The following is a 16,608-nucleotide window of genomic DNA, read 5'->3' on the forward strand; positions in this document are numbered from 1 at the left end:
TCTTTTAGGAGCCGCCTGGCAACGATGCAAGCCAGAAAGAATGCCTGGCAGGGTGGAGACAAGTTATTGACACTGGCCAGACTCTCCCAGAAGAATGGAAGAGGTGTGCTCCTCATGGGATGTGCCTTGTCCTAACTACTCACCTCGTAGATCCCTCATCTGGATTCACCACTGTACTGTCATCAGTTAAAATTGGGCTAACAAGTCCCTTTATCCCAAAATCATTTGTTTCTTCAATAGCCATATTAGTTAAGTAGCCCTTAAACTTTTTGAAAGACGGCGTTTCTGTGCCATGACCCCCTCAATCAAGAATACTGAGCTTGATTTCTGAGTGAGTGAAGACTCATGTTTTGGAGATGGGGCCTGTTTGGACACGAAGGGAATCTGCTCAGGCCTCTTGAGGTTGATGCACCAGGTTGGTGAGCCACTTTTCAAGCCTCCATGATCCCAAGCTTGTTTTTAAGGTCGTGTTTTTTTCGTCACCTTCCTGTGCACTTGATGTTCTGTGAATTGTGGCTTTCCACACCATGTATTTTAAAATGATATTCTGAGATTTTACCAACTGCACAACTTTCAGTGACCTGCATGCTCCTGTCCTGTTACCCTACCCCATCCCTCTACATCCTTTTGCATGGAGCCTAGAGTATCACCTATATGGTCAAGTACTGTATACCTGTTACGTAATGTGATGCGTGGGATTGTTGATACATACTTACATGCAATAGAACCAGACAGTGAGTGTGTTATTTTAAATAAAAGCATAGGTGTGTTTTGGGTGCAGGTACCAACTGCAGGTGAGTAATTATGCTGCTGGTGATAGCACGCAACCTGATATGGTCTATTGCTATTATACAACAGTTTTACACAAGAGATTTGGAAAGAAATAAGTAACACATTTTGGCAGTTTAAAGTATAGTAAAGTTACCACTACATAGTTACTGCTATATTTAAACTTTATCTTATTTATTTATTTATTACTTCATTTAACATAATGTGCTATTCTCACATAAAAACAACAACATATTAATACTAATTTCTTTTTCTATATAATCAGCTGGTTTTCAGAAATAATTAATAACTGTTGTATAATTATATATATATATATATACACACAAGTGTGTGTGTGTGTGTATGTTTAAAAATAATATTACAAATTCTATCAAATATTAACCCTTGCAACTTCACCTTTAGCATTATATCATACCTTTTTTCTCCATCTTGCCTTCACTGACCTCGGATGCGATTCTGTTAAAACATATATTTGTATTTGCATGTCCATCTTCCATTCAGATGTCACCATGAATGTTAGACCTCAATTATACATCTGGTAGAACACTTTCCATTTGAAAGTGCTAGTCTGGACTGCATGCACTGCTACTCTGTGGAAGAATATCATTGTGAAATACATAATGGTCTCTGTATGTGTTGGTCCCTCATGTACATGGAAACGTTTGTCCAATTTATGAAGTTGTTCCTCAGCAACTTTTTTTCATGTACATATGCATGATGCTGTGGGATCCAGTCGTGGAAACAATATTTTTCAATTCACTTACTGTGGTTGGTCAGTTGTTGCTCATATTTTAATTTATTTATTTTCTGTTATGTTGTGCACTCTTCTTTATATTCATGTGTGCACTCACATGTTGTCTTGTCACTTCGCACTATGTTCTGTGTAACTGAAAAGAATGTACACATATGTCTCCCATGACAAATTGTGTATTCTTTTTATGAGGTTTGCAATGGATGGATTGTTAAACTGTATGAAAAAATTATTTTGAGATATGTCAATATATACAAATACTGTATATATGACATATGATTTTGATTCCTGATAGGGCCACCTTGATGTGATTAGGCATGATAATTTGTATTCCATTGTATAATCAGTACCTTGTGAATGAAAATTGTCTTGAATTTATGATTAATTAAGTAATTTGATTGGAATTTATCGGTGGATGAATGGGCATGCCTTGGACTGATTGCATAGAGCATGTATTGGATGGTCCACTCAATGTCTGCACTTGGGTTTTGTGGATGACACTTCACAGTGGTTCTGAATGAAGTATTTTCAGTCTTATGCTTGAGCTGCTGGCCGAGGATCTCTGGGTTGGGCAACTCAAGCAAAGGCCATTTTGCCCAAAAATGGCTTCCCGCACCTTTTCTTCTGTTGTCATGTTGTTGTTATACACACTGCTGTCTCAGTTTACTCGTCCTGCCCAACAATGAACGATACAGCTTCAGCCTTGAAGTGTTTGCTGTTGGGATTGTTCTACTTGTTTTTTTTTTACTCAAAATATACATATATTTAATTTCTTACAGTGTTGGTTGTCTTCAATACTAACATATGGCTGTTCTGTTTGCAGTGGAACCTCCTTCAGATTTGAAATTTAACATCCTAAATGAACACACAGTGCAAATGTCATGGAAGAGGCCACTATCTGTGATACAAGGATACAGAATACAAGTAGTATCGGATACAGGTAAATACATAACTTCTTCTTCCAGTAGGAGACTGTGGCTTATGAGACACTGAGATGTCATTTGCAAATGACTTATCAAATGACACAGTCTTGTATTGGATTTCTCTTCCAGATGATTCAAAAGATATTACTCTTCCTGCCTCGGCCACAAGCACAGACATTACAAACCTCACTCCAGACATAGATTACAGTGTGTCTATAAGCTCCTTTTATGATGCAGATGAAAGCATTCCCATATTTGGTCAAATTACAAGTAAGTATAAGACCCTGAAATTTTCTGACATCATGATGTTGCTTGAAGTATTGAAGACAAACAGTTGCAACAAACATCGTATACACTGTGAAATTAACAGCTATTATTTATTGGAAATATGATTCCATGTTTTTAAATACTTGTAAATACCCTTTCCCCATACTATGTATTTACTTGCTTTTAAAATGGCACTGTGTACTGCTAGGAGACTTTGACTGAGAGTTTAGTGTAAAGTAACACGTCACTGTGGTTTCTGTCCTCAAATGTTTTTATTATTATTATTTTTTTTACATTTCAGTTCAGTCCAGTAATACAAGTGGAGTAAGGCCACCACAGGTTACAGATGCTGTCAGTAAGTATGCTCAGACCCTTAATCATAAACAACTCCTCAAACATTTTCCTATCCCACTGAAAGGGTTCTTGTGGAGTTTTTCCCTACTGGAAAAAGTATAATTTTCTGTATCACATATTTCCTTTGGAACTTCTGCCTCAGTTGTCATTAGTTGCATATAGTTGTTATTGTCTGACAAGGAATTTAGTCTCGTGTGGTTGGAAATGTACATATTGAATTTTTAGAATCAGAATACAACCACAGCTTGCTGTTTCCAACAAAGGCCTTGTTGTTTTTCATTCTTTATACTCAAGCGTAACTTAGCACAGCTGTAGTATTGAGAAATTTCCACCTCCTTTGCAGCTCCCTCTAGACTCCATTGGGGCTACTGTTTAAGACTTGAAAAACTCTGATATGCCTCCATTTTGTAAACAGGGAACTCACAATTTTATCTCACAACTTTGTGTAATCTTTGTTAATTCAAAACAACAATACTGTTTTGATTAGCAATATCATGTTAGATTTTTGGAAGAAGGAGCATAGAAGTATAGTTTCCAACTGCTAGTTTGGATGTAGCCAGGAGATTTCTACTAGCTTTAGGACTCTTCCACAACGCCTTGTTCTACTTAAACTGTTGCCACCCATTAGACTGTGTTTAAGTATTTAAGCTTTTCACAAATCTACTTTTAGGCTTTCCAACTAGAAATTGGGACATGTGAATTCTTGTCTTCAAAATTGAAATATCTTCAGTGACATTTCTCATTGCCATGGACAGCTGTGGATTGTGGGTTGAAGAAATCCCAAAGGACTGACCTCAGTATATTTAATAATGACTCATGCCATTTACCTCAATAGAGCCATTCATAAAGAGCAAAGGATGCTTAGATACATATCCATTCTTTTTTGAACGTGCAACGTTTTTGTCCCTGGGGGGATGAATTGTTGCCAAAGCAACAGGTTCATTATGAGAAACAGGGATTTCCAGCTTTTGTTGCCTTTTTAGGAAGACTGCAATGTACACATATTTGTTTGTCTAACTGAAACCTAACTCCACCAGAAACCTCTTATTCACAGTTTTGTCAGGTTGATTCTCTTGTTGACTAGGGTTTTGGATGAAGCTAGCCTGAGATGTTTTTTATTATTATTAAGTGGTGTACAATCACTCTCTGCTTTTCTCTTCTTGCTGCCCCCTCCTGTGTGCAGAGTGCTCAGTGAGTACTGTTGCAGATCTGGTTTTCTTGGTGGATGGCTCCTGGAGTGTGGGAAGGGAAAATTTCAAATTCATCCGGAGTTTCATTGGGGCCATGGCAGGAGCATTTGACATTGGAGAGGACAAGACGAGGGTGGCTGTTGTGCAGTACAGCACAGATACAAGGACAGAGTTTGACCTCAACCAGCATTTCAGACGAGCAAATCTCCTACGGGCCATCAAAAACCTACCCTATAAAGGGGGCAACACCATGACAGGTGTGGGGCTGTGTACATCTTTATGACTCACATTTTAGAATGTGAAGTAGTTCAGATTACTGACCCCATCAGGATCCAGCATGAAATGTAATATATTGTCACTGTCCAAATATATGATGTAGAGCTGTGTCTATTTCTTTAGGTTTAAAATTTTCTGCATAGTTTGTACGCATTAGATGCTTTTCACATTCTGTGAACATTTCACAATAGGTGATGATATAAATATAAATATTTTGATTTATGACACTGTCTTTTGTTCTACTGATACCTTCCTTATACTTAGATCCAAGGAAAAATAGCTTAAATCCCTCACCATTTATTTTCACTTTAATTTTCATACCAGGTGAAGCCATAGACTATCTAGTGAAAAACACTTTCACAGAAGAAGCAGGAGCCAGGAAAAGTTTCCCCAAAGTGGCCATGATCATCACAGATGGAAAATCTCAGGATCCTGTGGCTGAATATGCCAGAAGACTGAGGAACATAGGAGCTGAAATTTTTGTCCTGGGTATGTCTCAGTCTGTTTTATTTTATTTATCTATTGCTTTATTTCTTTATTTATTAATGAAAGACCTCAATACAAACCACTGCTAGGACACTGTTAATTGCATTATACTTAATGCAGCTCTTTTCTCACTTCTCAGGTATCAAAGGTGCTGATGAGGATGAGCTAAGGGAAATAGCCTCAACTCCTCACAGCAAGCATGTATACACTGTGATGGATTTTGATTTAATTCAGGAGGTGCAGAAGAAGCTCATTACTGAGGTGTGCTCTGGTGTTGAGGAGCAGCTCAGCTCCCTCACGAGTGGAGAAGAAGGTATGATCTAAGACATATAACAAAACATCTCAATGTTTATTCTTTTCTTGACACTCTTTTATTAATCACCAGTCAGGTAGTGATAAGATCTTAAAGATGTTAATGATATTCAATTTAACAAAATGCTGTGCAAATATGGCAAAAGAATTATGGTAATTTACTCAGGATTCTTTCTTACTGTCATATAATTTTGTAGTTGTTGAGCCTGCCTCAAACCTCCAAGTGACTGAGATCTCCTCCAAATCCATGAGAGTGACCTGGGATGCATCTCCAGGTGATATCACGGGGTACAAGCTGCAGCTTATGCCCATGCTTGCTGGCAGCAAAAGACAGGAACTGTACACAGGGCCCACTCACACATCTGTAAATGTCAGAGACTTGTCCCCTGAGACAGAATACGAGATCAGTTTGTTTGCCCTTAAAGGGCTTATCCCGAGTGAGCCAGTCATGGCCATGGAGAAGACCCAGCCTATTAAAGTGTCAACAGGTAAAGATATAAGACAAATACTAACCCTTTAAAATAATTAAAAAATGTTAAAAATGCTTTTTTAATATTTGTTTTTTTACATTATAATTGCTACATTAATTACTACGTACAACTGTAATAAAAAAAACTCATAAGTCATAAGGATGAGGAATTAAATCTAAAGCAGCCCACACTTCCCACACAATTATTACTGCTGTAATAATATTTTATCTACAAGAAAATAATGATTATATTCTAAAATGTATTCTCCTACCACAGAGTGTTCTTTGGGAGTGGATGTTCAAGCTGATGTTGTGCTACTGGTTGATGGTTCATACAGCATAGGGCTGGCCAATTTTGCCAAAGTGAGGTCTTTCCTAGAAGTACTGGTTAATTCCTTTGACATTGCACCAAACAAGATTCAGATCAGCTTGGTGCAGTACAGCAGGGACCCACACACTGAGTTTTCCCTCAGCAAGCACCATGACAGTGCTGCAGTGGTGAAGGCCGTTCGCACATTCCCTTATCGAGGAGGCTCCACCAACACTGGCAAGGCCATGACCTATGTGAGGGAGAAGATCTTTGTGGCCAGAGGTGGTGCCCGTGAAAATGTGCCTCGAGTCATGGTACTCATTACGGATGGAAAGTCCTCTGACTCTTTCAAAGACCCTGCGACCAAACTGAGGAATGCAGATGTGGAGATCTTTGCTGTGGGGGTTAAAGATGCTGTGCGATCTGAGCTGGAGGCTATTGCCAACCCCCCAGCTGAGAATCATGTGTTTGAGGTGGAAGACTTTGATGCTTTCGAAAGGATCTCAAAGGAGCTAACCCAGTCCATCTGTCTGAGGATCGAGCAGGAGCTCCTCAACATCAAGAAGAGAAGTATGATACCTCTCAATTGTACAATACAATATTGTTTTTGAATCTGAGTGCTTAAGTGGGAATATTCAGCATATTATTGTCATCATAAAACTTTCAAAACATTAGCTTTTTAGGAGAAAAATTAAACTTTAATAATAATTAAACTTGGGGTATTCTGTCAGTTATTACAAAATATTTTAATCCCAATTACTTGCATAGCATTCACAATGGAATATTTATGACAAGGTTTAATCTGTAAATAAAGTGTGTTCATTGTGATACATTATGAGGCATTACGAAAGAAAAAAAAACAGTTCCAACAACCCAACAGTTCCAAATTGGTGCTATGACACCTTTAGAGGGAAGTAGTGAACAATGTCTGTTTATTTAAGCTCATGCTGTGTTTCCAGCATTTCTGGAGTAAAAAAAATGTATCAACATCTATGAAATCAATTGGTAGTCAGCTAGTGTTGCCACTTTAAGTTTGTATATTTATAGCTGCATGCAATGAAAACAGAAGAAAGCAATTAGGTTTTTATTCACAATTGTTTGTATAACTATTAATCACAGACTAAAAAATTATGATTTTGACAGGCCTAGTATTGTGAAATCTAGAGATTTCATGATGTTCACATATGAAAATCAAGATTAGCAGTTCACTGTGTTGATGGTGCTCTTTTTGAAATATGTGGAATTTATGATGGGAGTTTCATTGTAGACCGTTTCAAGGTTTGGAAATTTTTCATTTTGTCCAGCTGGTCATTTGTCCAGCCTACACTAGTGGGGCTTTGATTGTTTTAAGTCTCCTACCAGAGCATGCCTCTGAAAACCAGAAAGACATGTGTCTGGACTTCAAGGAGCCTGTTTCAGCATATGTTATCACTCACAGTATTTCAACACTATGGCAACAGCAGGAACTCTGTTTTTATTGCCGTTTTTTTTTTTTTTTTAAATTGTACGACCACTTAGTTTCTAGCTTGTCACCAATTTGCACCCCAGTAGCTTTGTGGGGTTTTTTTTGCTACTGTCATTCTTTATATACCCGCTAGTTTCTAACTTTGAGAAAAGACCAGTGTGATATTAAAATTTGCTTTGAGTGACATACATAAGTATTTTTTTTTTAACATCCTGCAGATACATATGACTGATTATGGTATAACTTTCCTAACAGGTTTGCTTCCACCAAAGTCCTTATCATTCTCTGAGGTGACATCCAGGAGCTTCCGGGCTACATGGATCTCTGATGCAACAGATGTCCTGTCTTTCCTGGTCCGTTTCCGTCAAGCTGCTGATGTTAATGGAGACTACATCTCTATGGCTGTACCTGCTGATACCACCTCTGCAGTCTTGCCTCATCTAACCCCACTTACCACCTACGAGGTTAACGTCTTTGCGCAGTATGAGAAAGGAGATAGCTTTCCCTTAACAGGAGAAGAGACTACTTTGGAAGGTATTGATTCTTAAGTTTTTTCACTCCTGTCTGTCAGACTTGCCAAGTTTGCCTTCAGAATTAAACCTGAGGATTTGTTGTACTGACAGTATATTGTATAATTTGTCAAAGTGTTTTATGATCAAGCCTGGAGTTTTGGAAGGTTGTTGACAGCATATTTGGGTTGTTGATGTGCCAACACTGCAAAAAAAATAATAGAGATTTACAAATATTTTTTAGAGTAAATTTTTATAAAACACATTAAAGTTTCACAGTGGTTATAGTTACACATTGGTTTTCAGCCTTTCAATCAATTTATCTTGTCAGAGTGGATTGTTATGGACAAAACTGATTAAATTATGGCACTTCATAATCATCAAATGCTTAAAATTCATTTTTAAAGAGCTCAAACCACTTTTCAGACTGCATTACTTTCACTAATTTTGTTGACAGTGATATGGTGATATAATGCATCAATGCATATTTCTGTTCCTTTCATGTTAGCTCTAGATGTCTCTGAATTGGAAAAATTAAGAGCAATACAGCTGTTTAAAGCATTATCAGGGATTCCTATCTAGTCCATATAAAGTGTGATTTTATTATAAATGCAATAGGGCATAACTGAAAGGAAGTGAATGGTTTAAATGAAAGATTTTGCATTGCATGTATGATTCTGACCTAGTCTTTTTTCTACTTTTTTCCAAATTAGAAACAGGAAGTGTCCGAAATCTCAGGGTGACGGAGGAGACAACAGACAGTTTCAGAGTTACATGGCAGCCGGCTCCAGGGTCTGTTCTGCGCTATAGGTTGTTTTACGAGCCTGAGAGTGGTGGAGACAAACTGGAGGCAGAGACTGAGGGCAGCCAGACAACCACTGTTTTGCACGAGCTGTTTCCCATCACCACCTACCGTGTGACTGTTTATCCTGAGTATGCTTCTGGCTTGGGGCCCCAAATGGAAACACTTGGCACCACCAAAGAAGGTCAGCACATACAATGTTTATGTTTACAGTGATGCAGATTTCTGAGTTCCTCTAAATTCCCAGCTGTGTTTCCCATTCAGTGTTTGACAGTATACTGAAAATTTTATATTAAAGCCTAATTAACCCCTTAAACTGTAATGACGGAAAAAAACTCTGGGTTTAAGGGTTTCATTAATGTATCAGGAGGTAAAATATTATAAGACAAAAAATAATATCCAAGTAATATAACATATCCTGTTATTTCGTCTTCTAAGTGATTGTTGGCCCATAATAGCTACTGAGTTATTAAACACAGTTACTGAAGTTTTAGGAGTAATAGCTGAATAATAATAATACTTAGTGAGTTGGCTAGGTTGATGTGAATGGAAAGCTCTAGTAATATTTGACTGTACTAAAGCACTTGGGGCAAGGGTCTGATTTGTTTATCTACCACAAGCATGATCACATTGTAGGTCTGTTTGCAAAAGATAATGTGCCAAATTCCATAAATGTAAATATTTTAGCTACCCGGATATCAGCTCACATTAACAATCTTCTTTTAGCTAAGGGCTCACCACGCAACCTGAGAGTGCATGATGAGACTGAGTACACCATGAAGCTTACATGGCAAGCTGCTCCTGGGAATGTGCTTCAGTATCGCATATCCTACAAACCTGAGGATGGAGAGAGGAGAGAGGTTGTCACTAAAGGAGATACCACTGATGTAATGCTCAAAAACCTGTTGCCAGACACGGAATATGAGCTGTTCGTTAGTGCCCGCTACGCTTCTGGTCTTGGAGATCCACTCCTGGGAAAAGGCACTACATTAGAAGGTAAGAAATGACTTGCTGTCTGTTTTGGGAGACCATGAGCAATGTTTGTGGTTTACACTGGTCATTGTCTGTCTGGATATTTGCATCTAATCAAGTACTGGATGAAGGTACTATCCCTTTCTTACATGAGTTTACTTTTAGCTGTTGTGTGCAAAAGCCCTATAAACATTAAAAATGTAACACATTTTGTGCCATCCATATATAACAAGTGCTCCGTCTTGAACACAAACTGTTAAAGCAAACAGTAGTGGAGGCAACAGAAGCCTCATAAAATCCAGGAAGAACAAACATGCTTTTATCCTTCTCTTGCTTTTGTTCCCTCACATATGTATTGCACTCTAGCCTATACAAGTGCTGAGCCGATTAGTTATTGTCTATGTTGCTTTAAAATACTTCCAGCTTATTTGTGTTTGAGAATCACAAATGGGAAGTCTCTAGACTGGAATAATAAACAGTGCACGCTGCGGACATCTGTTTCTGCCGTAAGGCAAGCCTTTGGTGGCATAAGGTTATGGACAGGGTTAAACGAGGTCTGTTCCTGGTCAACATGTAACAACAGCTCCTCTGTCTTAGCCCATGGTGGAGTGTCAGTTCCCTTGATTTGTCATGCTACAGTCAGCCCTAGCTGATGAGGGCTTAATCATTCTGGCTGACCAAGGACTTCCCCGGGGTGCCTTGTGGGATTCCCCCTACTGGGACTTTGATTGTTTTACAGCACACCATCAATGCAGTGTAAGGGCAGGAAAAGAGTGGGCTCTGCTGGTGTTGAGTTACACACTCATGTTCACACATGCCATTAGTTGGCCTGCTGGTAGCTGGAAAGTAGATGGCCAAAAGGTAATAAGAGAGTGTTAGGGGAGTTGACTACACAGACATATAGCTCTCTCGTGACAGAGCTGGCATTACGTTACATACTGATATGAACCTGCACAGTCTGAGGTAGTTTGCCTACCGATAACTGGGAAAATGATTAATGACAGGAAGTATTGTGCTGTTACGCTGACATCTGTTCAAGTATGCTTAATACCTTGGTGACAGCTTGAAGAGATAGGACTTGGAGACTGTGTAGACTCTGGTACTATGGTATTATATGCTGTACCCTGTGCTCGTTTTATTGTTTCTTAAGTCATATATTTATGCCTTCAGTGACAAGTAGTTATAAAAAAAACAACAGATCAAGACTCATATGTGATACTCATATGTGTCAGGACTATGGTTTTAGATCCAGGATTGAAAGTGAAAATTACATACACGCTATTTATTGTATTGTTGTTCATAAAAGCCCAACTTTTATCATGATCACCCTTTGAAAATCATAAAAATGTGTGAAGATAATCCCCTTTATTGTACATGTGGTGTTTTCCACAGCCCTCAGAACTGTTGCTTCACAATGTGCACTGCCTAGTTCAATTTAAAGAGACGGGCTCGAATGCAGATCTCTTTTGCCAAAAACATCCCCTTTTCTATTCAAAGCTAAATGTACTCAGGATCATATAAAGTAATGCCTTTATGCTGCTGTAGAAGGTCTGGAGTGTTTGTTTTGGTGCCTGTGTTTTGGATGAAAGACCAGTGGTTACAACTGACCTTAACCAGTGGGTTTATGTGACGCAAGCCCCAGAAGTATGTCCAAGAACTCGAACATCAGCCGTTTTCTCCCACATTGTGGAAAATGAGAATGTTCTGGTAAAGGGGGACACTATGAGTTGTGCACTTTTTCAACCTCAAAGGAGCCTCTTCAGTCTTGGTATAGATCATGGAATTTTGTTGGGACACTTCTTCTTTCCTTTGCTTTGGTTAGGACGAGGCTTATTTCAGCTGTAGGTAGTCTGATGCCAGAGCCACTGTTTATGCTGACTAAGACTCGGATGCCTCCCACGCAGACAGGGTCAAAAGCCTCATTTCTCTCAGATGACATGCTGGTTTAAATCCAAGGCCCATTTAGCTCCACGTCATAGTGACAAACACAGCTCTCTTTGTTAGACAGCGTCATTTGCCTTGAATCTTTGTTGGGAGACAAGGCTCAGTCAGCACAGTTCAGAAGAGGCAGGAGAGGGGGGCTGATCTTAACAGGTCAAAGGTGGGTGTGGAGAATCTCCCTCATCTCAAACCCCCTGTGGGAACACTCATAATTAGCCCATTTTATTACCAAGTACTTACGACGGCTTTTCAAAATGAACACTGTTACAAGCTGGCAGCAGCTAAAAAACAAAGAAGGAATGGAAAAGCCAAACCTAAACGCCTCTGGGCATATTCAGATGGTTGATGTATTAAAATGTGAAGGAAAGCCAAGGCATTTGGAAGTAGTTATTCAATAGAACAAAGATGAATGCTGCCTGCTTTACCTCATGGTAATAGATAGTGTGTAGACTTCCATTACTATAGTAGCTTCACAGCTTCCACTGCAATATGTCTTGGCTTTTTAACAATGGTAAAATTTTGATCTGGAGTAGGATAAAGCTGTAAATTCAATTTTTTAATGTACCACCATAAGATTTGTTAGCAGGATGTATTCTACAGTATAGCCTGTTTCCAGCATGTACCATTCCCAACTGGACAGAAATGAGTTGAAATCAAGGCATGTGTTTGTGGCTGAACACCAGGAACATTTGGTTGAGGCTGGACTCTGTTTTGTCTCCTAACGTTCCTGTTGTGTGGAAACTGGGCTAGGGTTGTGTGGACTGTCCCTTGGCCAGGGTGTGTACCTGCAAGTCAGAGCGGTCTGTCTGAATTTCTTCTATAGACAGAGAATGTGAGCCAGGAAAAGGTTTTACCTCTCACTCACCTCACAAACACAGGAGTTCTTCTTCAGACACTTCTGCCTGCACTACAAATTAAAGTTCCAACCTCCTCAGTAACTGAAACAGAACTTGACAAATATATTTAGAATTTGGCATATATGACATTGAATTTTGGATTTCTGTCTTTGGTTAACTACTGAATGATTTTTTTTTTTTTACCCAACTTCTTGATATCCTGTGATACTTTTGTGAAAGTCTGGGCGTCCTCCATGCTCAGATTGAATGGAAGTTTATGGATTGGAACAGCAGAAACTTCCATAAAATCCAGAACTATTGGCAGTATTAGCAGGCTCATATGCACTTCCGTACCTTTGAGGATTATGCCGTGTAATAGGAGGGACTTACTGGCACAGAATGCCATGACATATGCTATTGGTTCTCATAAATCAGGGTGAACAGGAGTTTTTTTTTTAATGATCCTGTGGTGGGTTACATTTGCTGGGTTGTGGGGGTAGGATGCACTGAGCCAGATGAGGAAACAAATGCTCCATGCTGCTTTCCACTGGTCATTTTAAGTTTTCCAAAAGGAATCACCTCATTCCTGATCAGTGCCAACCCTGTTTCTTTACTCAGCTGACGCCCATTTGAGTTTGGCAAGCAAAGAACATTTGTTAGCTTGAAAATGTCTGCTCTGCAGAGTTGATTGATTGGATTTTGCAGAATAAATGTGTGCTGCATGAGCTGGGATTAAGACCTTCATTGTGTCTCAAGCCTCCTTTTTGAATGCTCCACTACAATGAAGATAACCTGCTGAAAGGAACTCAGAAAACAGAGTGATTCCTGTTTGAGTAACTTGAGCAGTCATGTACTTTAGTTCTTTCTGGATATTAATGATGAAAAGAGGAGCATATTCTGCAGGAATCATTAGCATGTGGTCTGGTCCCTGCAGTGCTCTGTTAAAGTCTAGTGGGGAGTCCTGAGTTAGGATGTGGAGGCCTACCTTGGATCAGTGCAGCTTGGCAGCTGCAGTTGCCATGCTACATTAATTTGAAAAGCCTGAAATTCCCCATCAGTTCCTTGTAGAATTCATTACTTCTCATGCCTGGATTATCTCTCATAGTAATGTGAACCACCCAGTGAGCACAATAACCTCAAGCTAAACAGTAAACTCAGAGACTGCCAGTGCTCACCAAAAAACTGATGAAAGCAGTAACCAAACTAGCTTCACAATTTTAAACAATTGCATTTATTTTGTATACATACTATTAATTTATCCTTCTACCTATATAGACAGAGACACATACTGAGTCTATAAACTCAACTTGTGAGTGTAACTCCCTGTGTGAACAATGTGGAGTTCAGTGGGTAGTTGCAAGGGGCTGTGGGATTCAGGTAGCCACCATGTGGTCAGTTAGACACACAGGGTGCAGAGCCAGAGGCCTTCACAGTGAGGGCGCTGCTCACTGCCAAATATTCACTGGCAACTTGTCAACACTGCCACAAATCACTCCCCCGTCATTTCTCTTTCCTTTCTTCCCCTCCTGTTCTGGCTCCTCAATGTACACTCCAGCAAGAAAAAAAAGAGAAAGAGTGGGGAGAGAGAGTTGAGTTAGGATGTGAGGTTGAAAAAAAAAAAAAGCAGCATCTGCAGTTTTTGTGAGCAGAATTTAATGGATTGTGTTTCACGTTCGATGGAAAATAAGAAGTGGTGACAGGCTCAGATCCATGCAACAAGTGAATGGTTTTACAGACTTTTTCTGGGGTGACGCGTTAGTAAATGACCATATAACTTGATCGAAAGCACCTGAAGGATAAAGCTAAAAGTGCCTAAAGACTGGTTTAGATTTAGTAAATGGCTTAGATTTAGTGATCTGTTTGTGGAACAACTGATTTTTATTTTGTCTGTACAACAACACAGATTGTTTCATAGTGAACTTGTATTTCTGCCACACTACCCCGACTTACACACAGATGGTGACAGTCTAATCAAACTCTGCTTGATTTGAAAAGTTCAAGGCTTGTATTTTAATTTTGTCAGACCATTATCACTGAAGTCATTTGAACATATAAAAACAAAAATTTTTGTTTAAATGGTCATGTATTAAAAGAAGGTCAGTGACACTGTGTTGTGTTTGCTTACGGCAATGTGAAGTAAAATTTGAATTAAAAAACAAATCTAACTGGGTGACCATCAGTATACTTGGGAAAGTCACCCGTATTTGGAAAAGCCCACAATCATTGGAATATGAATTAAAATTTGATGGTTATTGAAAACTGTATAATAAGGATCTTTGAAGGAAAAGCCTTGTTTCATGCAGTTCCATGACAATCTGATCTTCTGATATTTTTTTTAACATTTCCATCTCCTCAGTACTTGGCTCTCCTAAAGATTTGGTCACTGACGATGTCACTGAAACCAGCTTTTCTGCTTCCTGGACTGAGGCGCCTGGCAATGTGCGTGGTTACCGGGTCACCTGGAAATCCCTATTCACCGAAGAGGCTGGGGAGAAGACAGTCCCGGGTGATGTCACCACCACTGTGCTGGATGGACTGACCCCAGAGACACGCTACAAGGTCTCGGTGTACGCAGCCTACGGACGAGGAGAAGGGGAGCCCCTGGAGGGAGAGGAGACCACAGATGGTAAGTCCATCTTCACTCATGTAATGTATCCACCAGAGCAGTGGACTCTCCTTACCTTTCTCTCCCGTCTGAGAGTGCCCAATATCCTGGGCTTACCTCAGTAGGGAAAAAAGACAATGATATATACTTTTGAAAATATTCCATGACCTCCCTAGAGAATATGCAATTATCTTTTATTGGAAATTTCATTTTCCAAAAGATTACTGTAAGTGTGTCACATTAGGTGTATATTAGAAAAATAACTGACTTGTACATAGCAGCTGTGATGTGTCCAATTCACTTATACCAGCACAACATGCACTAACACACCACCACCACATCAGAGTCACTGACACTCTGAGAATTGTTTCATCACCCAAAAATAACTGCAAATTGTGGTCCTGTTGGGGTAAATGTGGCCCTAATGTTAGAGAGGTGGGCTTGGGACTAGATGGTCGCCTGTTTGATCCCCAGAATGGGCAGGAAAAATGTATCCATATCCTAAATCCCAACAGCTCCCCCGGGTGGTATGGCTGGCTGTCCACTTCTCTAATTGTTTGTGTGTGTGTTTGTGTGTGAATGTTTGCTGCTCCTAATGGGTGTAGTGTTAAAAAAAATCAACAAAAAACAAACAAACAAACAAAATCATATTTTTTTCTTATTCTAAATAAAAGCTACTAAGGTTACCATCTTAGATATAAATTTTTGTTAATGACCTAATGCTTAGTGGTATGCTGGAAACAAGAAACTTAAGATAGAATCGTTTGTCTTTTTCTCCTGTCTGACCTGGAAAAATTGAGAAAAGTATTTACAACTTCCTTCACAAGTTCAACAACTGCGTCATTGTTGCTGGCAGGCTTGCTCCTACTGAAACGCCACTAACATGAAACGTCTGGGAATTATTTGTGATTGCATGTTGGTAAATGAAAGTATGAATCATTGATATGATATGTAACTCTGGCTCTGTGTTAAAAGTATGATGTAGAGCTTTAAAAAATCATCAGCGATGGACATGGCCTCACTGACCTGCCTCAATGATCAGTGCAATGTGAAAAAAGCACGTGGAAGGAAATTTACCATGATTTCTTGAGATTTTAACTTGTAGTTAAAACAACCAAATGTCTAAGAGGAAAAACTTGCTTTTCTCATTTGTGTTGATTTTGGTGACTTCACCAGGTGCCATTGGAATCAATAACAAGCCATCACTGGGGGTCTATGTGTTTTATGTCTGTGGTCATTCCATTCCCAACACCACCTTTCATAAACCAGTGCTTTCCCAGTAACATATTCTGTCCATTTCGGTCAGGCCACATTTTCAGAAACTTGGACAGGGTGTTTTTCCAGTCATAAA

At 39.3% G+C, this 16,608-nt stretch overlaps 1 protein-coding gene across 2 annotated transcripts in view; it reads left to right on the forward strand.

Annotated features, from left to right (window-relative positions):
* col12a1a (collagen, type XII, alpha 1a) overlaps window positions 1-16,608 on the forward strand; it is a 64,095-nt gene that overhangs the window by 2,498 nt on the left and 44,989 nt on the right. Inside the window, exons 3-14 of one of the 2 annotated variants that reach the window (XM_066669942.1) lie at window positions 2,364-2,480; window positions 2,593-2,733; window positions 3,032-3,085; window positions 4,268-4,531; window positions 4,875-5,039; window positions 5,176-5,349; window positions 5,546-5,836; window positions 6,095-6,697; window positions 7,848-8,126; window positions 8,815-9,087; window positions 9,630-9,899; window positions 15,009-15,278. The exons of the other annotated variant lie outside the window; for it this stretch is intronic. Coding sequence (XP_066526039.1) covers window positions 2,364-2,480; window positions 2,593-2,733; window positions 3,032-3,085; window positions 4,268-4,531; window positions 4,875-5,039; window positions 5,176-5,349; window positions 5,546-5,836; window positions 6,095-6,697; window positions 7,848-8,126; window positions 8,815-9,087; window positions 9,630-9,899; window positions 15,009-15,278 — 2,901 coding nt within the window. The remainder of the gene's footprint in view (window positions 1-2,363; window positions 2,481-2,592; window positions 2,734-3,031; window positions 3,086-4,267; window positions 4,532-4,874; window positions 5,040-5,175; window positions 5,350-5,545; window positions 5,837-6,094; window positions 6,698-7,847; window positions 8,127-8,814; window positions 9,088-9,629; window positions 9,900-15,008; window positions 15,279-16,608) is intronic. 2 annotated transcript variants of the gene reach the window in all.

The sequence above is a fragment of the Hoplias malabaricus genome, chromosome 1 (assembly GCF_029633855.1).
Source record: "Hoplias malabaricus isolate fHopMal1 chromosome 1, fHopMal1.hap1, whole genome shotgun sequence".
NCBI lineage: Eukaryota > Metazoa > Chordata > Actinopteri > Characiformes > Erythrinidae > Hoplias > Hoplias malabaricus.